General features: G+C 34.5%; 3 protein-coding genes across 3 annotated transcripts; 1 reads left to right on the forward strand and 2 right to left on the reverse strand.

Annotated features, from left to right (window-relative positions):
• LOC105163289 lies at positions 2,194-4,427 on the forward strand. Its single transcript, XM_011081579.2, has 2 exons — positions 2,194-2,578; positions 3,964-4,427. Exons 1-2 carry the CDS (start codon positions 2,322-2,324, stop codon positions 4,106-4,108), a joined length of 402 nt encoding a protein of 133 aa, XP_011079881.1. The 5' UTR covers positions 2,194-2,321; the 3' UTR covers positions 4,109-4,427.
• LOC105163290 (type I inositol polyphosphate 5-phosphatase 4) lies at positions 11,841-16,239 on the reverse strand. The gene is made up of 13 exons (XM_011081580.2): positions 15,808-16,239; positions 15,608-15,695; positions 15,185-15,256; positions 14,958-15,045; positions 14,767-14,871; positions 14,050-14,674; positions 13,765-13,958; positions 13,494-13,602; positions 13,239-13,387; positions 12,786-13,094; positions 12,603-12,669; positions 12,394-12,495; positions 11,841-12,304 (listed from the first exon to the last, which is right to left on the reverse strand). The coding sequence occupies exons 1-10, from the start codon at positions 15,832-15,834 to the stop codon at positions 12,869-12,871; spliced, it is 1,683 nt and encodes a 560-aa protein (XP_011079882.1). The 5' UTR covers positions 15,835-16,239; the 3' UTR covers positions 11,841-12,304; positions 12,394-12,495; positions 12,603-12,669; positions 12,786-12,868.
• On the reverse strand, positions 20,270-21,630 carry LOC105163291 (CST complex subunit STN1). Its single transcript, XM_020694518.1, has one exon. It carries the CDS (start codon positions 21,500-21,502, stop codon positions 20,993-20,995), a length of 510 nt encoding a protein of 169 aa, XP_020550177.1. The 5' UTR covers positions 21,503-21,630; the 3' UTR covers positions 20,270-20,992.

Raw genomic sequence — 22,224 nt, forward strand, 5'->3', positions numbered from 1 at the left:
TTGCTATCCCTCCCAAATCTGGGCGACAGTCTATGGGTGACGCCCAAAACATGGGGGCTGGGCATCGCATTGCCGTCGCCCTTCTGTGCAGGGGCAGCGGCAGCAGCCATCATAGTCGTCCAAATTTTATTTTAGTTAATTTAATTATATTAAATAAATATATTTTAGTTAGTTGAAAGTTCGATTTGGTTCATTGAACTGAACAGGCCTACATTTACTATTTTTTTCAATAAAAAATCTTGTACATATTATGTGTATATATAAAATCAAATAAAAAAATAATATATTTGAAATAGAAAACTCCTTCATCATATATATATATATATATATTCATATAATTTAATTTGCATAGTAATTGTCAATAAGGTGTAATTTAGTTGGTAAAATTCAGACTTCATGACTAAGAGATCATAGGTACCACACTTTCACTATATCTGTTCACTAAATGTAGGAATACATTTGTTGCGTAATTAGTATACAATTCAAGAAAAGTGAAGAATCATGTAACAAAAATTCAACCAAATTTGATTATCTAAAAACTTCCCCTCCTTAATGTCCTATTCCAACTTAATTACTGTCCACATTTTTTGTTGTTGATGTTGAATAAATCAGTGAACTTTAATTATTAGTAATGAATACACATTAGTTACCAATATTAAATATATATAATTAATTAAGAGTAAATATTATATTTGATCCCTTAAGTTTTCGTTTAAAATTATTTTAATCCCTTAAGTTTATTTTTTGACTTTAGCATCTTTAAATTTTAGTTTTTGTCTCAATTTGGTATCTCTTACCAATTTTCAGTGAAAATGTGGTTGGATTTTGAATATTTGGAGAGTAAAATGGTCATAAATTTGATTTTATTAATTTAGTCCATTAAATTTATAAAATTATCAAATTAATCATTTTTTACACCAAAAATTATTTTTTTTATATTTTTTATGCTGATATATGGTAATTATCTTATGTGAATAATAAAACTTTGAACTTTTGCGAACAATATAATAATATATTGCTTAACTAAAAATAGACAGTCTCTTTTTCTTTTTCTTAGTAGTTAAACAACACCAAAATTATGAATAAATTTTTATAAAATTTATCTAATATGAAAATGTAATGAAATACTTAAGTCAGTAATTTTCTATTTCAAGAGTTAAAGATAAATCTAAAAAACTTAAATCTTAATAATATTTATTAAATATTCTGATTTTTGAACAAAAAGTTGATAGATTATGCTTTTTAATTAGATTTTTTGGTGGATTTCATATATATATATATATATAATTTATTTTAAGTGGTTTTCTAAATATATAGTCCCATTTTATAGAAGATATCTTAAAATGAATTTTATATATCACCAAATAATTTAATTAAAAGTACATTCCATCAACTTTTTCTTCAAAATCATAACTATTAATATTTAATAACATTATTGAGATTTAATTTTATTAGACATATCTTTAACTCCTAATATTAAAGAACCAACTTAAATTTTTTTAAAATATTTTTAGATTAGATAAGTTTAATAAATTTATTTATAATTTTTGATATTTTTTTGTCATTTTTGAAAATGAAAAAAATATAAAGAGAATATTTTAAGTTAAGCAATATGTTAATATTATATTCATAAGAGTTCAAAGTTTTTATTTTTCATACAAGACAATAACATTATACTATATAAAAATATATAAAAAAAAAAATTCCTTTCCGAAAAAGGACTAGTTTGATAATTTTATAAATTTAAGGGACTAAAATGATAGAATTAAATTTAAATTGATCATTGTACCCTCTAAAAAAGCAAACTCCAGCTATATTTTCACCGAAAATGTACAGAGAGACAAAAAAATAAAATTTAGGAATGCTAAAGTCGGGACATAAACTTGAAGAATTAAAGTGATTTTAATAAAAAATTTAAAGGACCAAATATAGTATTTATCCATTAATTAATAATTACTATTACAATAAATTAATAACTATTATTTTAAATAAATTAATACATTGTCAATTAAAATAAACCTTAATTTCATTGTCAATTTAAATAACTATTTCAAGTTCAAATATTTGTTATATAGTATAATTTTTTTATTAATTTGATTTGTTTAAATATAATACGTAAATTATTTGACACGCGGAGCAGTTGGTTAGAAAATGGGAGGCAGGGCAGGGGGGATGGTGGGTATATATGTAAGCCACCTGTCTCGTAGTCGTTTCTTCCCCGCTCGCTCTCAATTCATTTTCATCTTTCCTTCTCTCAATTTCTCTATTTGACACACGAGAGTGTTAAAACCCTAGCTCACTTCCAATTCAACTCACTCAGAATGCCGGTCAAGCGGAGCCGTGTCGGGAGTTCAACCAGCAATCTGGAGACACCTCTTACAACCGCCGCCTCTACTGTCAGTCCGGCGAAGGTTATGAGGACTGACGCAACCGCTGAGCCGTCACGCCCCAAGATTCTGGCCGTTTCTTCATCGGTGGATATTGGTCAACCCAATCAGCTGGAAATTGGTGGATTTCTCGAGCGGTTTCACTACTGTAAGAAGCGGATTGCTCAGAATTCTGAAGTTTTCATGTATAGGTACATATTAATTGCTAATTAATTAATTTATTTCTTCGATCGTTGTGGTTATTGGATATCTAATCTAAGTTATGGTGTTCATTTGGTTGGATAATTGTTTGTTCTTCACAAATTCTGTAAATTTAACTTGCCTGGACTTTTTCTTTTTTCATTCTTAAAATTTTACTAAGCATCCTTTTCAGCTTAATTTCTGTTATGCTAATTTAATTTTAGATTTTTTTTTTAGTAAATTGATTACAAACATAATATCCATACACTGATCTTCACTACCAAATATTTATATTTAATCAATAGTTGCAACTTCTGTTAAAGTGGAAAGATAACTACTATTAAAGTAGAATAACAACCCCATGTTAATGGATTCGGACCCATGACCTTATAGTCATGTGTCTTCGGCTTTGCCAATTAATCTAGGCCTCATTGCTTACATGTAATTTTAGTTGATCCTGGATTTTGATCTGCTTATTATTTGTGATTATTGAATTTTAATCTGTCTCTGGTGTTTATTTGCTTCAACTTTGCTGAAACTCAACTCTTCTTTAACGTATCATTAACATAATGGTGTCTTATTGTCTACTTTTATGATTTATTTTTAATTCAATTAGCCTGTTGTATTCGTATTATGCTTCCATTTCTTGAAAAGTTATTTTCTTAATTTCTTCATTTTGATATTATTCATTTACTGAATAATCTTAGATCATGAAGGAATCTATGGTATCTTTCTTTGACTTACTTCCCAGGAATCTTTTGCTGTCTTGATTTATGTTCACGAGACATCTAATTTGGATGCCCTTTGTATTTCCTTAGTCCGTGTTTCTCATTCTTGCTTGAAGTCTCACCGTTTATGATTTGTTGACAAATTCCCCAGGACCACAGTGGTTTGATACACTCATTGCTATTATTACTTACATCATTTCCAGTACTCTCTTACCTACTTCATTGACTTTCTTAATTGTTATAACAGACGCGCTCTTCTTGCATTCGTTTGCTCAAACTCCATCCCCTGTCTTCGAACAAAAAAAAAAAAAAAAAGAGACTCATTTCCAGTACTCTCTTACCTACTTCATTGACTTTCTTAATTGTTATAACAGACGCGCTCTTCTTGCATTCGTTTGCTCAAACTCCATCCCCTGTCTTCGAACAAAAAAAAAAAAAAAAAAGAGACAAAAAATGTTAATAGAACTGATCATACTGATCCATGTTCTTTTGTACCGTAATTTAGCAGTCCGTTGCATCACATGAGAGGAATATCAGTAACTTATTAGATCTTGTCGAGAAATTTAATTATATCTGTGATTTCTAGTTATTTCGATTTATCTGCTTATTTTTAGTGACTTCTGTTTTGTGCTTTGAGCACTTATACTTGTATTTGCAATTGCATGCAGCAACCTCTGTGCATTCTGTTCTGCTGAATGCCGTGATTTTCAAATTTCACTGGACCAGTCGGCAGAGCAACGGCCAGAAAAACACAAAGATAAGTTGGTTCAGGGGCAGGGTTTTTACAATGTGAAGGGTCATTCAGGTGTTTAAATTTGAGAGGAATGCGAATCTACAGTCACATAGTTAGCTATTCAAACACTAACTGTAGACGTGCAATGCTGCCGGTTTTTTGGGGATCAGCTCGTGCTTCTACATAGAATAGGCATAGTATAGTTCATATTTTGCAGTACTAGATACCTATATAGTGGCTTCTCTATGATAGTGTGTTTTTAAAGCATTAAACTGTTTCCAGCTCTTCTGCTTCAGCTGCTAATCTGGAGTTGGATAGACTGCTATTGATATCATATTAAGAAATCCCGTCTCTGTTAATGCAAACCTAATGCAAATAATGTTGTTGCTTTACATTCAACTGTATGTGCTTCTTTAGCATGTCTTAGCAAGCTGCAGTATATGCTTTTTACCGAGATCATGTGCTAAACTTGGTTCCACATTGGATCTGTTTCAGATGGTTGATTGGTTACTGGTCTAACAATCCTTTACGATATGTGCAGTCATTTGGAAATTTTGAGAACATGTTTACTATATGTTATCAGCTTGGCAGATAAGTTCTACATGTTACACTTGCCTGAAGAAGTTGGCTCTAAGATCTCTGCAATAATGTTATTCTGTTCATTCTCTGATATCCTGAGTGGTGATTGGGGATGAATGTCTATATAGAAGGGAAGGTGCTATTGTTGTAGTTTTCAGACTAAACACACTCTAAGTTGCATTTGTTATGTGTATCATTTCTGAAGTGGTCAGATTCACAATGTTTGCTATGCCTTTTGTGCTTGAAGCTGTTGTCCCACAATCAAGTGTTTTTGCAATAAGGAATAACTTTCACTCATCTGAACTTGGGGCAGAACACAATCAAAAGACATCGTCTCTGTGGCACTTCGGAATTGTTATCTTAAAATTTAAAATTGATGCCTATTACACTTGGAAATCTTCCAAGTTGCTTCTCAAGCATGCTATTCTTTTTTCTGCTCTTTATATTAAAATGCAAAATCTCATGATTTTGTGTGAAGATAATTTAATATTTCGAAATTCGTAATGTTGCCATGACACCTTAAAGCATTCTAACAAAGTTGTTTTCTCTGAAGTGAAGGCCGCTTTCTCTTCTGCATGTTTTCACTATTTTTCTTTTCTTAGGTTTTCCCCTACGACAATCTTAAATGACATTTGGAAATGCAGAACATGATTATCCTGGCTTTAGATTGGAGGCTGATAATAGTGAGTTTGTGATTCCACCCGATAAGAGTTCATTTTTTTTTGAATAGGCTGGATCAATATCGTCGTTCTTCCATTGGATATATTCACCTTCAGTCCTGCAGAAGAGGTAGGTGAAAATTGAAAAATGTATCTGCTGAACAATGGCCATACTGATTTCAGCCACAAGATCTACAGTGATGGACATCACCTTTTTCTTCTACATGTTATGCAGATTCTTTGATTGTAACATTGATCTGGGAGTGCTTTAAGTCATATGAACTGCTGTGTCACTAAAATCATTCCTGATTTGAGTCAGCTTTTTTGTTTAGATTCTTCTTGTATGGTCGAATGTTGGATATCTTGTGTGGAAGTGTCATAACATAAAGTATACCACATGCCCCAATGACCCCCAAATAATTGGCTTATTTCTGTATCTGTTCTCTGCTCATCCTTCTTTATTATCCTTGTCTTCATAGTCCTTTAGATTAAACTGTCTATGCACAAAGGAGCCTGATTTTCAGCAGCCATTGCACCAACATCTCGGCTCAGCAAGTGAAAGGTTTGTCTTTGAACTAGCTTTTATTTGAGGCCTAATGGGCCTTCCAGAACTCATGTCGAAAGATAGCATGTAGTCTTATGACTCATGTTTTTGTATATTACATCTTCCTCATCTGGCCATTATCTTTTCTTTTGACCTTTCCCACTATACTGTATATTCCAAGCTCCCTATAGTTAGCATATTTCTCTCATATCTCTATTTTTAATTATCTTTTTGCAGTTTCGACTTTTTCAGCAGCTGAGAGTAATACAGGGACCACTTCAGCATTGAGCTTATTGGTTTCTAGCTTTTCTTTGTGTGTGTGTGTTCTTAAAGCTGATTTTTACCATGTTTTGAAGCCTGTATATTCATCTGAAGATTGTCACTGAAAGTGAAGAGGTAGAAATTTCGCCACTGTAACCAAAAAAAAGAAAAAAATAATAAAAGAGAAAAACTTGCATACATGTGATGATGTCACAGAGTTTATAATCGAGTTAAGCCAATCATTCATGAAAGCTGCATCTTTGAAATTGCAGGTTTTGCAGTCACGTGCATATAACTCTCTGTATCTGCGGTCATCTGGGATAAAAAAAATGCCAAGGTACCAGTCTGTCTTCTTTACTTCTTTTCCAATTGTTCGTTAATGCTTATGTAGGAAATCCATTGCCAAGATTCAGTAAGAGCCAATTATGGAAACCCCGGATGACGCTCTTAGGACAATGTGAGCAGTCTGAATTCTTTATTTCGAATTCATGATGTTTTCATTTTGTATTTTGATGAACATTTTCTGCATACAATGTATCTTACTTCACCAAAAGGCTTTATGAGCTCATTTCTGAATAATATATTACCAAATGAATTTTGATTTTACAATTAAAAGTATAATTTCCAGAGAGACAAAAGAACAAGAAGTTGCTCCTGACATCACTTTCTATGTCAAGATCAAATGAATGGACAAAAATGTCAAAAAATTAAAATGCTTCAGAAAATACTAGGAAATTAATATTATAATCTTTCTTAAAGTACATAATTAGGACTTTATAATTCTATCTTGCATCCAAGTGTACGTTTGAACTGGTTTAAGTGATGCAAATTGCCCCCCATATAGCCATAGAGTCCAACCACCACAAATTGACATAGAGGAGGGCCACATGCACAGATAAAGTCACACATATGCCTATCCTTGCTTCCCGCTGATGCACTACAATTCTAAAAGATAGAAAAATAGATCCTTGTTATTTATATTGGGGTTTTACCAAAAGAAGAAATTGCGGATTCTGCAAGAAGAATCAAAGCAAATACTCAAATGCTATTTGTCCACCAATTTACCAATCTAATTGCTCAGAGTGGTTTCAGTGCTTTGAACCCTACTCTACCCCAGGTCGGCAGGCCCATTAACTTCAATAATTAAAGCCTTTTCTTTTCTCTCTCTCTCTCTTTTTTTTTTTTTTTTTGTTGATTTCTTCTGTGTTGACTTGTACCAGTACTGGGAGTACAGTACAACTGCAGCATCAGCATCAGCATCTGCATCACTCCTCGTGTGCCCAACTCTGATGTATATCTCTGAGTCACTGAGAGATTGACAGTCCTCATCTGACATACTTGTTTAACAAGCAAAGGAGCTATTTAAACACGAAAATCCTTCTCATTACTATTACATAATGTGACATCATCGCTACATGCTTAATACCCCCACCTGCACTCATCAATGCTGCTTTCCCTTAAATGCCCTGAATTTGTGAATTTCCACCTAATTCTTTTGCCTTTTCGGTCTCAGAAGTCTGTCCCTTTCCCTGTCTCCAACTGGCAACCCAATGCGGCAATGGTGAAGGTTAGATTTTAATATTCTACCAGCATATAATTTTTGATTTGTTTTCAATAATAATTATAATTAATGGAAAAATTATTATTACTCCTTGAAATTTACTTAGAATTGTGAATGAAAAAGTTGGGTACCAATAAGGAGTTTATTTGTTGGAGCCAGTGTCAATCTATTCACTCTGTTGACAACAGGCGTGATTGGTCCCTTGAATTATGTATAGTCTAAGGACACAGTACTATGAAAATGATGGTATCTGTTGTTTCATAGTCAAGGTGGTCTGTGATCATGGTAGGGGAAGCCTCTCTAAATAAAAAGATCATGGTAGGGGACATCCCCATCCTCACCCATTCATTTACTATGTAATGCAACTTTTAAATGTGAATTAGAAACGGTTGAGGAACAGAAATGCAAGCTACTGAATTATTGGTTACGTTTATTATTATTATTATTATTTTTAACTATATATCAATTATACTAAAATGTATTCTTCTTTTTCATATAAATAATTCAAATTCGATTAAATTCAACTTGAGTTGAAAATTTTCCTACTTTCAAGGCAAAAATCAAAGCACCGGGGACATCAATTCTTCCAGTCCTCACTTTGAAACCTCTGTTTTGATTAATTAATTATATTAGAAACAATTAAAAACTTTTGCATTTCTTTTTGTAAGTCAAATTATTAACAATATATATTTTATTAAAAAATAGTATATTTAGTTTTCTATTTTGCAACAGTGATAAAGATGAATTAATGTATAAAAATTCGCCATTTGTATTTTTTTTAGTTTATTTTGAGCTATACTGAAGGAAAACGAAATATATTCAAATTTATCTATTTTCCTTATTACATTGTTTGTGGGCATCAGATTCACGCCACAGCGTTTCATTTATATATATATTTCTTTATTGCCAGAAGTAGATAAATTTTCATGGTTGATTCTCGATAAGAAAATGGGGAGAAAAGGGCGGTAGCCTATGACGTCACGTGATTGAGTGAAGAGGCACGTGGAGGAATGGACCACCGTCGATCAATGGTGGTAATTTGAGTTGGTAGATGGGGCCTCTGAGCCCAGTACGAGACTGGCTCTTTCTGTGTGATCACCCAATAATATTTGGAGACAACTCCATTGAGAAGTGTGGAATTATTTCTCAAGAGTGGTACGTTTTTCCATTTTCCAATTAGCACAACAGACAAATTAACCAATGAAAAGATAAATACAGAAATAATAAACTTAACCAATAATCATTTGATTAAGACAGGTGGAGTTAGTCAAAAAATGCAAAGTAACTAGACTTTGGAAATTATGAGCATGGGGCTTTGTTGGAGTGATCAAAATATGTGCATATAAAATTAGGAAGACTGTGGATTTGAATTTCATGAATACAGACGTGTATTTATTTTTATAGTAAATTAAAAATTATTAATGTATTCAATATAAAGAGCGTGATCAGTGGCAGTAGTGCTCAGGATATTGTCGCTTACATGTGAACCGCTGCACAATAAATTATATTAAAAAAAGAAAAAAGAAAAAAGGATGGGTTGGTACTTGCTCAGGACAGGATGAAGCAATCTTAGGTTATTTATACATACATATAGATATATAGCGTGGGTGGAGGGAGCGTAGCACATTACTATGTACCTCACCTCACATGGGATGGGAAGGCAGTGCCACACCACAAATATTCGTTAATCATTCCATATATCTATATTCAGATTTCAAAATCTACATTAGTTAAAGATTATTGAATTATTACATCACAGCTCTTTAATTGGGTTAATGTTTTTGTAATTATACCGTGTCATCATTTCAATATAACTAATCTTCATCCTCATCAATAATACCAATAACAACAATAATAATAATTTCAGTTTTTTATTAAAAATTTCATAATTTATTAAATATTACAAGTATTAGTAATTTTTTTAAAAAATAAAGAAATACTTTTAATTATGTTGATTTTCAGAAAAATCAATGTAATTAACCTAAAAATATATGAAAACATATAAAAAATAAAGGGGAGATGGGCTTATTTGCATAATTATTAAGATGAGTACATAGCTTTTGTGGAAATTAATTAAAGAACAATGATGCTCCCAAAAATGGAAACCAAACAGCAACCGCCCCCATCCCCACTCTCATTCTCTTTTGTCTTTATTATTTTTTCAAAATTAAATAAAAATAAAAGTGTTACATTAATAACATGGGCCACCCCCACCCCCACCTCCTCCATTTATTATTTTAGTCAAAAGGGTAAAAGACATTGATAAGAGGATCAAGGGAACATACGGTATGGAAATGAGAAAAAGAAAAAAGTAGTCCTATGGTATAAACTATAAAGGAATTTATTTGTGTTTAAATTGGTATATATAAACAATTGCAATTAGAGATTAAACAAAAAGTTGTGATTGGATGGTAACTCATCTTATCGATGAGGACGGAATTGAATTAAATGCAAATAATTTGTAATTATATCTTTGTGAAATGATGATATACAAATAATCTAGATAAAAAAAAGATAAGATATGCATCCATCATTTAAAGTTTGTTATGCTATGTTTATTTAAGTAGTAAAATATGTATTCATTGAAAAAAAAATCTCAAAAAAAAAAGCATATATTCACACAAGAAGACATTTTACCATACGAAATTAATATAAAAAATTTCGACTGTATCTAAAATATTAGAGAAATTCTTTTGTTTTATTTTTTAAACGTGCATATAATTACTAATATGTGCGTTCAACCATATTCGAGTTTAATACTCGTACAATGATACATTATTTTAGAAGTTTTATAGGCGAATGAAAATGATGTAGGCAAAACGTCCCACATTGGTTGCAAATAAGGAGTTTGAGCGGTTTATAAGCTCTAAGACCTTACTTCTCCCTAACAAGATGCATTTTTAAAGACAAAATTGTAAGTTTCATACGAAATCAGAGTGGACAATACTTCGCTCACCATATGAATCGCAAGCTGTTCAAGTGTTCCATTTTAATTACAGATAAAAGTTGATCAAATTGCAAGCTGCAATAAAAAAAAAAAAAAAAAAAAGAAACATAAGAAAAAGGGGGTTGGAAATTGTGAAAGAAGGAAAAAGAAATCGCAATTCCCGAAGGAGTGGAGTGAGAGGAAATGGGAATACCCAAATCCGAATGTCACATCTTTTGTGTGGGTGAAGAGGAAGCAGCTGCCAGCAGCCTTTCTGGGATTCTCTAATATTTCGATTTTGGAAACATCCAAACATGTCCCTCTCATATTATTTAGCCGTCGCATTTATTTAACTAATACTCCTTTTTCCTTATTATTATTTTTCTTTTCTTTAAAAAAAAAAAGGAAGAAAGCTGATTTTGTTGTTGTTGTAAAGCAGAATCCAATCCCAGGTAATAATATTCCCTTGGAATAGTGGGACACACAAATGTCCCCTCCCCCCTTCTCGCTTCTACCATTAATCAAATAATAATTAAATATAGATATGTAGGAGAGAATGGCGGTATAGTTTACCATTACGTGGAATACACAACTGCAACAGTAAAAGAAATGTAAAAAGAAAAGAAAAGAAATTGAGGGCCGCAAGGCAACTGTGAGTTACGTGGTACGGATAGCCGTATAGGCATGGAAATTGACCCACGGCCGGGCCCAGGGCCCCCCCTAACGGCCACCGCTAACGCCGCCACATGCCCCTCCTCTGCTTGTACCTTTTTGTTGCTACCCCTACATTAATCTTCTCTCCCATGCACCATGCTACAAACCTCAATTCATCAACAAACCATACACACACCTTCGTGCCTCCTTCTAAACCTTAGTATTTTAATTTTAACATTACGAGTTTAAACTCTATTAAAAACATATAGTTCATTAGTCAACGTGGATATATGATCATACCTTGTTTAGTATGTTAGTGGGTTACGATGATTAAATTGTATATTGTTTTAATAGAAATATGTCACGTTGTATATTGTTATAATAGAAATATTTCGTGACAGTTAAATTCTCTTTGGTTTGATTTTCCCTTTACAAATGGTTTCAATTACAAGTTTGTATCCTTTCAATGACCAAAAAGGGGTGTTGATAGCCTTTTATTCAGTATGTGTGGGCTTCACAGTGAGTAGAAATGAGTGAGTAAAAGGGTCTTGGCAAAGTATATAGAGAAACCAACCCTTTTCTAGATTTCGAGACTTCCCAATACGAGAATGGTTACGAAACTCAGGGCAAAAGAAAAAGAAAAGTTAAAGTTAAAAGCCCTTATTACCACCAATTCTTGAAATGATTCTACTCACTCACCTTTTGGTACAATTATCTCCTTCTGTTGAAACCCATTCAATAATGTGTTGTCCAAGTTAAGTTCTTTTGTGAGTCACTGAATAGATTCTGTACTAGGCTACTGTAAGGACAAAGACAACAAGTTTGTATGGACAAAGGGCAATGAAATCACATTCACCATTCATAAAGAATTTGCATTCATTTCTTCTTCAGTAAAATGTCCTTGCTTGCATATATTCTCATGGTAGGTCCTATTCTGCGCGATTTCAACTATTATCGCTATGAGACGGTCATCGATCCCTACCGTAATTGATGATCTAAAATGTCCAAAATTTTCGAATATTTACAGTTTTCCTACAAGAATGAGTGTATCTGCATTGAAGCCCTTGTTATTTTCCGACTGCGACAGCGATCCTGCAAAACCATCAAGTATGGTCTCATACTGTGGATGGATGATGACTGTAAACGGATGGATGTAAGAAAGCAAAAGCTAACTTTCTTACCTCATTATTCGCCACAACCTCAAAATTCTTGTTCGTGATGCCACATTTATTACATACACGAAACAAGCAAGGAAGAAATTGAATGAGTTAGCATCTTTTAACCTGCACGCCAAGACATGGACGCATAGAGATATATAATTAGGTAATTGACCATAAGAAGCAATTAGTGGTGAGAACTTCAGAGAGAGTGAGAGAGAGCTGCAAATTACCATATCTCTATCAGTATGTTGAATCAACAAGGGAGTTGTCCGAACCATGAACTCTCAGGTACACTCCCTGTCAAAGTTACAATCGTGATGAAAAAAGAGGAAAGCAATCTTTTTCACTTATGAAATAAAGAACGTTAATTAAACAAAGATGGCATTCGAGTTCTCTTTTGCAAAAAAGTTTACCTAAATGCTTAGCAGCTTGTTTTCTTCAGGTGCCAACATAAGATCCAAAGTGGGATTAACAGTACTCAAATGTGAATCCTTCCTCAGTGGAAATTTAGTTGATTATATCCCTGCGAGTACGGCAGCAACTCTTCGACTTCAACTCTAGAGCTGGAATAGCTCATGCTTTTCTTGATTCGGCTACGGTTTATGGACTCAACTTCTGCCAAGAATATACTGTACACTGGTCTATGATCGGAAAATCTAGACTCCCCACGAACGTACGATAGTTGTTGCAGTCCCCGACCATACCATAGTATACGATCACACCTTTATCCAAGATATAAGCGAGATAAGTTGTGTATCATAAATATCCATTAAAGACAATATGAAAGTCTTCCTCCATCGTGCTATGCTATATCACCATATTGTAATAGCATGTTATTTACATTTTAGTTCTGAATGGAAGATTACCATGCGGGCGTTCGTCGTTTCTCTTTCGGGTGCATGTTCTCCCCAGCGTATCTGTCAGAGTTATTTGAGTATTTGTATGTAGGAGGAAAGTATATTCTCCCCTCGTTCCATCCAGCAAAAACTCTCCCATGTCTCTGCTCTATCCGGAGCTGTTATGAGGAGAATATGTCCATGGTGTAACAATCACTATAATGACTTAAGTAAATGGATTTTGAAATAAAGTGGAAGCTAGTGGGGCTAATTTTGTATGCATGCCTGGTCATTTTCTAACAAAGCTCTCCAGTTGCGCATCTCAACAAGGGCTTTCGCACATCGGTACGAGAGGGCGATTCTGTAGTTCAAGTCCCCTAACCATATGATTCGACTGAAATGGTAGACATGCAAGATTTAGATTTGACATCCGACAATGAAACAATGCACTTCTAAACATCTCTTACAAGTAAATCCATCGTATAAACAAACAATGAGAAAGACCAAAACAACACGTTTGAAAGCCAAACACCACAAGTATAAACCAAAAACTTACTCATGCTCGAGAATGGTTTGAGGAGAGTTCTCATCCCCCATGCCATGAACTCGGGGAAACCTTGTTTTTCTCAAAATTTCCATGACATCGGAGTTCCTTCTCAGCTCATCCCCATCCTTCTCGCCAGAAGTTAAGTGACTACAAATGAAGCAGAAGCTCGTTTGGTGCAAAGACATGCTAATTGAAATCGAACCCTGGAAAACTTAACACAATAAGATTGTTTCTTTTGGTTATATACACAAGCTTCTTTTTTGAATCTTGAGTTCCAACGAGGCAGAATTATACCTTGTTTCCGAGATAGCCCATCAACCCTCTGCCAACACAAGACACCTTCAAATTTCGAACGGCATCTCTTAGATCACTCTTTATCCATACTGTGAGAAAAATCCCTACCATTTGCTTACTTGCAACTAAGCAATACCTCGACTGCCCTGGATGTCTATCTCTTTCCTCCAGAGATAAAGAAGCGTTATATGAAACAGGAGAGTAGTGTGCATAAGGCGAATAACTCGGCCCGTTTTCATCGTCAGAGGAACCATCCCACCTGCCATTTGGATCATAGTAATCACTTGGTCTATTTCCATAGATCACCCGATCACAGACACTGAATCGACGATCAAGTCTAGGCTGTGGCATTGAAATGTCATTTTCCATCATCCTCATGCTACGGCTCAATGACTGGAAAGAACGGCGGTGGAAGAAAGAGGACGCCTTCTCTCTATTTGATCCTTCAAAGTCATCATCCAGTTCAACAATTGGATTCGGAATCGGGGACGGTGTACGACAAGTACCACTACTTCCAGGAAGACTGTTTAGAGTTTTTCGAATAAGGGCCAGCCATTTCCTGGCAGGACCATTATCTTCTGTGCCCAAAACGTTACCAGCATTTAGAGGAACAATTTCTTGAAACCTTAAGAATGATAAACAGACTTCCATTAACAATTATTGGTCAATAATCAACATACAACATGAAAATAGACAATCTTCAACTAATCAACTAACCCCAGGACATAGATGTCAGCAGGAGGTGAGGTGTGTAGCCACTCTTCAAGATTTAAGTAACTAGGTGGAGATTTCCCAGCCACATTCCACGTAGCCACAAACATCCTGTTCCAATATAAATACTCAGTTGATTTTCCTATAACTAAATGCAAATCTAGTGATTTAATGAAAGCCTAACAACAAGCACAAACCTGTAGTTATGCACATCAGTAATCTGGGAGGCATCAAGGTCAATTTTACTTCGCCGGGCACGGTCAGTATTTCGTCTTGTTGATTTCTCTGTAAATGAAATGATGGAAATAAGCATTGATAAAAGAATATATGTGTATATATATATTTTTTCCCAAGCTTCTGTAGAGAATAATGGCCAGTAACATTATTGTGGTCCAAAAGGAAAACAAGTTGTCTGATTCTGCACCTGTGGTTTTACTTTTCTTGATGGTGCATGCCTCCCTCTCTGAGAAATTGCTCCTCCATTCTTCATCAACACCTGAAAAAGCAAAAACGTAAAGTTTTTAAAGCTGTGGCCATTAACTGTTGCAGCATATGACCCACATTTGCAAGAACAAGACAGACAATGATAATTTCCTTCTGAACTAAGAAAAATAAAAATCTTGGTAATTTTCAGAGGCATGATAAAAAAAGAGAAGAGATCTCAGCAGATTGCAAGCCAAACGTTTCTGTGCAGGATGAACAGTGTTTGATGCCAATCGAAGAGGGAAGAAAACATTACAGTGGAGAAAACCTCCCTTTCAATCTAGAAAAATTGACACAGAGCTCAAGAAACTACATTTTCATCAGAATCCCAAATTAGATTTACCATTTGCAGAAAAAAAATTACCTCCATAAATGATGTCATCAGCATGGAAATCCTCATTTTTGCTTTTGATGTTGAACCATTTCTTGACTAGTGTCTTAGGCCATGAAAACTTCATCAAGAAAACATAAAAATCAGAAAAAATCTTGAAAGTAACAATGCAGAGAAAGAGGAATCAATAAAAGCTTATTAATGCACTAGTTTTTTGTTTTCAAAAAACAAACCTTTTTCCTAGAGTTTCCATCTCTCATTGTTTCACCACTTCATATATGGAACAAATTTCTCCACTCCTGAAATTATGACAGGATACAACTCTCTTCTATTTTCTTGAACAAATTCTCGCCTCGCACTCTCCAAGAACAGATTAGTAAGAAGAAAAAAAAAATCAAGAACTGATGCCGGCAAAAGAATGGTCAATGGGATGAAAGCAGAAACCTGTGTTTTTTCTAGGTGATGTAGAGGAAACAACAGATATAAAGAAGAAAATCCGAGTTTCTTGGCATGTTGATATGGAGAGACAAGTCAAATTCCAAGAATCCCAGTTAGAAAAAATTTGCTTGTGTTTCTGTTATTTGACACAGAGCAAAGAAACAAACGAAATCAAGAAAAGGAAGGGGAACAGTGAGACAATCAGATTCTGAATGTAGAAACAGGACAATGCAGAACATAAAGATAAATGAGAGACAATGTAGAGGTATGGCCTTTTGTTTTATGGGGCGGTGGGGGTTGTAATGTTCTCTTCTCAAAACCTCGTTCTGAGTACAGAGCAAAGTATCGAATTTTGAAGAGAATAAAGTGCAGGAGTGGGAGAAAAAGGAGCTTAAAAAAAAACCAAAAACAAAATAAACACACACACTGTGAGTGTTTTTGTGTGTATTTCTCAAGGTCTTTAGGCTCAAAACCAAAGGGCCCTGACCCAAATTGAGGATAGCAGGGCAAGACACATCTTGCTCACCATCCAACAGGCTACATAATCCTTCTCTCTTTCGATTTCAAGACTGCCCGCGGTCAGCAAGGGAGGTTTGTAGACAATAGAGCAGTCCCTGCCTTAAGAAAGGTGAAGACTTGGAATGTTATGTATGGATTTGTAGAGCTTTGGTTTGAGTCACCTTTCCTTAAAAAAACAAAGGAAAATAACTATGGTCAACAATTATTACATCTCACATAAATAAAACCTCAGCATTTATATAGTACTGGTGTGTCCTACTGGGATTGGTCTGGGGGTTAACATTTTCCAGATTGCTGGACTGCATAAAGGGAATTTTTGTATGTATGAAAATCACTCTTCACCACTCTTAATTATCATTGGGTTTTGAGTAATCTTCCTTCACCAATAGCTTTATTGTATTGGGTTTTGACAAGATGGAATTTTTGTGCATGGAATGGGCATTTCTCCAATGTAGATTTTTGGGACTTTACTTGTACCTCTTTTTAGTGTATCTAAATGCAAGAACAATATGTTTGTTTGTAAAGCAATTTAGAGCTTCTTTTTCGGTCAAACCATACTAATGTCTTGGGACCCCAAGGCAACATGTCCTAATTTGAGGACTTCTGTTTGGGACCATCCCAAATTGCAAACAAAACCCCCAACCCTCTAAAATTAGGCTTAAATCTTAATCATGGGTTTATGCAACTTTTAGTGCTTGGAGAATCCCTTCATTCAAAAAGAACACTTAAACAAATTCTTACATTCTTGCAGTAGGATCTCGTTTAGGGCAGTTCAAGGTTTCTAGTCCTAGTTTGGGTTGGTACTTCACAAACAGCTAGCCCATGCTCACCTAGGGTTTTGGGCAAACCCCAAATTAAAGTGAATAATTTAACATGTTACAACAAAGTAATTTCTTGGATTAAGCTCATTTCAATTGATTAATCTTAATCCCACATGCTACATGTGGGAGACTGTGTCTTGGTCCCAACCCAGGTCCCTGTTTTCACATTTTCAAGGTTCTTTTGCAATCAATTCTTGTATTAGTTTAATCATTCCTAGGATTAAACTAAGATTATAATCCAAGAAGGGCTAGCTCAAAATCTCCCAATAATGAACCCCTAACCACCCCCCTAATGACTCACTAATATCTTTTGAAGCTTCCACTAGGCATAATGGGAGTGATTTCATGTTGTAATAATAGGGTTTCAAGACTTGTGTAGGAATTCAATTTGTCCAGCTAATACTGCTCCATTTTATATTGGTCTCAAAGAGTGAAAAGGGGGAAATCTTTGTGGCCTCCCATATTGTCACTATGCCATCTAATTAAGCACTAAAACAATTGATTACAAGCTGGATTCTTGTGGTAGGAAATGCGGATTGTTTTTGCCAAAAATCTTAATTACAAATGTCACGTTTCTGACCACCTTTGAGTTTTAGGTTGTAGGAATTAATATTTAGACAAAGCAAATTTTGTAATGTATGATTATGATAGGGGAAATATGCTCTATTTAGCCCAATCATTGGTAGAATAGTACAAGATTTCAAGTATATGTTAGGATGAAAAGTGAAGCATATTTATAAACTCATATTATAGTTGGTACTTGTCATTACGTTCAAGTGAAATGCATCTCTTTCTCTTTAAGAATAATAACAAAGAATTAAGAACTAACAACAATTTTATAATATTTGTTTGTGCCTGATTAATTTCACTTGGAAAGTGTTTTGACAGCTCTTATATTTTCTAAAAGTATTTTAAAGATTATAAGATATTAAATTTATATTTAAAATAATTCTTGAATTACTTAAATAAATTTAAGTTAAGATGCTGGTTTTTTTTTTTTTTTTTTTTTTTTGTGGTATTCCTTTTTTTCCCCTTGAAATCACTATTTTGAAGTAAATGGGATCACAGGGGACACCATAGAGACACTTATAGTCAATACTGCAAGGATGAAATTATGATTCCCATTTTTCCAATTTGCTACAATGGAAATCGACTCCTTTTCCAACTTCACAAAGTTTAAACATATACATACATATATTCAAGGTTGAGTTTGAATTTCAATCATGGTTGTGATCTCATATCTTTCCAATTTTTGTATTCACAAATTATCGTCATACTGATAAATTTATACCAGTCGCATTAATAAAACCTATATTCATCGATGTAGAATGAATTATATAAGCTCTATTTGCTTATGATGTTACTTGAATTAAAAACGATTTAAATAAAAATATACAATTATTTTATATTACTTTAACAATTTATGAACCCGTATCATATATATATATATATACAGGTATATTTCTTTGATTTATCTATTTCTCCCATCATGAATTTTATAACTTCACCTAAGGAAAAAAAATGTATGACTATTTCAAGTAGTACCAAGTGGCTTACATAAATTCATTATGACGTGGGAACGATTAGGATTGATTCTAATAATTGAATTATGTATCAGAAAATGGATATTCCAATAGTCAATAAATTGCTTAATTTTTGGTGGCAGGGATTAACACCTGGGAAGAACACTCCCCAAAATTGTAATATAACATTCTTTTCCATAAGTATTGATTATGCTGTATTGAAATAGACATAGTGTCAATTCAGAAGAGGTCTATTGATAGCATGAGTAATATTAATTTATCAACTTGGAGGATTAGACTTCAAATATTAAGGGGTAAAAGAATTGAAGTACTGCGGTCTGCAGTCTAGACGAGCTTTCTCATCTAAACATTTAAGCTATTAAGAAGAAAAATTGTTCCATATTCAATATATCCAACAGACGGTCTCTGGACCACTTGTCTGGTTTTTATGTATAATGTTGAGCGATCACTGAATCTAAAATCTTAATGTTAAAAGAAGAAGTAGGTGTAACGAATTTTAAGTGTTTGGTTATATTAATTTCTCAAGATGAAGTGAAAGTTATGTGATCTCCCAATCATACAAATTATGACCACGTCTTGAGGTTTCTTTCTTCACAAGGAGTGTACCAAGTAAAAAGGCCATCCACTTTCCCCAACTGGCGTCTTGCAGGCCATAAAAATAGTAGAAAACCTCTAAGACTAAGAGAGAGATTAAGACATCTAACGTGACAACGACACCACCAATTTTGTAGAAGCAATTTAAATATTTTAAACAATGTGTCATTAAAATTTTTGTTCTTTTAAGAAAAGTCAGTCCGCAAGAAACCATCAAATGAAGCATATCCATTGACTTTGTGAGTCCAAAAAATTACAATCAATTTTATGCCACCAACACAAGATAGTATGTATATCCCATGGGTTCGCTTAAAACCTGTCCCTCCCAGTAGAAAAATCCAAACTTAGACACACACACACACATATAAATATAGAGAAAGAAGAACAAATTAAAAAGAGAAGCAAGAAAGAGGGCTCTTCAAGAATGATGTGAAAGTTTTCACCAAAGGGTGTAAAACTGAGGGTAGAAAAATTTTCACCAAATATTTAACTTGTGAAACAGATTATGTTCATATCAAATTTCATTGACCTGCCCAAAAATCTTGTCACTGTCTTTCTTGCTTTTTCCTAGCCTTCACCACCCTCTTCATACACATCAAGTCCTCAATCCCTCTTTTTCTCCGGTTTTTTACATCCCCATCCTCCCATAGCAACCCCTTCTACCACTTGAAAATACTCATAGTGGTTTCTCTTTTTCTTTTTTCCTATACCTGAGACAAGAAGAAGGGTACCCACACTCACACAACTAAATGACAAATGAACTGAAATAAAGAAGCAAAATACCTGTTCATGTGGCTTTTTTGGTGAGAAAACACAGGCTCCACCATCTACACATCACCTACTACTCCACAATTTGAAGCCAAAGGATTAATAGCTACAATCTGTCAGTGTCCCATCATCCATCGTTAATAAAGAGACCACCTCAAGAGTGACAAAACCAGCACAAGATTAAACCATTCGAGACAACTGGAGATAATATCAAGGTGGTGATTGCTATATGGGGCAAGCATTTGAATGACATCTCTCCTATGTTTGGCTTTATGTAACCATACTCCTGCCCTGGTGAAGCAGGAATAACTCTTACACCAACTTATCCTCAAACTCAATCATACAAGTTGAATAAGAATTCTTTAACTCCTAACTATGTCATCCTAATTGTGCAACTGAATTATGGTCTCTGCACGAACCGTTTCTGAGTTTAAACTTAACAATTAGCAATTTAAATGTTAATGCACAATAATCCCAAATCAAGAATGACCACTACATTAGCAACACATGCCATGGGAGATTTACATTACATGCCTAATGCCGAAATTTAAGAACTAGAAGTGCTTATAGTAATCGCAAGCCGACATTTAACGACTACGGATTCATTGTTTGTTACCACAAACCTGAAACACAGAGATCAAGGACTCCATCCCTTTAGTTCTCATGAAATTAACTAGCATCCAGATAGTAAACAAGTGAAAGAAGTGATAACCTTCACACAGACATTAAAATGATCAGACACCATTCTTAGAGTACTTATCATAGCATTTCCTTGCCAACCTAATACAATCCAACCAATGCAAAACTTGTGCATTAGGATCCCTCTCCAGAACAACGTCAGAAACCGTAATCTGAACCATCCCTCTGTACCCAGTAATCTTACCCCGTACCCTCACAACAACACCCAATTGGATTTGGGCAGCAAACTTACTCGCCAGTTGAGCAATTAATCGAACACCTGATGGGTTCCGCTTGGAGAAGTAAGGAGACGTCAGTTGGTTGAGCCAGAGGACACAAGGAATGCAACCAGTCCCATCGTCAATAATGAACCTGAGGAATTTTCCGGGTTTGAGTTCCCGGGTCACAATTACTCCGACTGACTCAGCCCGTGACAGAGGCGTGCCCTTACGACAGAATGATGATGGGTCTGTTGGGCAACTTGGGTTGGGAGAAAGAGAGAGGAAATCAAAGGCTAATAGCTTGACATGAGTGTTGTACAGAGCATCCATTATTGAGCCTTGCATTCATTTGATCATAAAAAACAACAGAGGAAGAAGCTCTTGGGCGGGAAACCTGTTTAGGTGTTTGATATTTTATTTTGCCCGACTGTCCCAAAACCAATTTTTATCTTCTTATTAGTGAATACTTTTTAATTTAATAATTATAATTTTTTTTTAGTATATGACATAATTATACTAATGTGTACAAATTTATCAAGTTTTTGTTGTACTATGAACGATGTGTGACTGGCTTAACATGCGTATTTAAACAGTAATACCATAATTGGACAGGGTTAATGTTATACTTACTTGGACAGGGTTAATGGGCGATCAAGAAGTATTATGACTAGGTTCGTGACCTTCATTGCATTTGACAGGAGACCGGCCCAAGTAATCGAGTCTACATCATAAAATTTGTGGTAGAGGGGTGTGTTATTGCATCTTCGTCAACTGAGCAAAGGGTTGTTGTGACAGTGCCCCCTACGACCATGATCCCTTTGGAACGGTCTCAGCAAATATGACTTGGGCGGATGAGGAGCCGGAGAAAAAGCCAATCTATAGGCTACATCATTTTTCCAATGATGATCAGATCATTGAATGTGGCATGTGCAGGACTCCATGGACAGTTAGAACTTGGGCATGTTGGAGAGCTAATGCTGCTAGCATATAACCTCAAGGACAGGAACAATGAAGTGAGATGGATGTCCATTGATGTGGTGGACCTTACACAACTGAAGAGCTTTGCA

This window comes from Sesamum indicum, linkage group LG6 (genome assembly GCF_000512975.1).
Source record: "Sesamum indicum cultivar Zhongzhi No. 13 linkage group LG6, S_indicum_v1.0, whole genome shotgun sequence".
In the NCBI taxonomy this organism is placed as follows: domain Eukaryota; kingdom Viridiplantae; phylum Streptophyta; class Magnoliopsida; order Lamiales; family Pedaliaceae; genus Sesamum; species Sesamum indicum.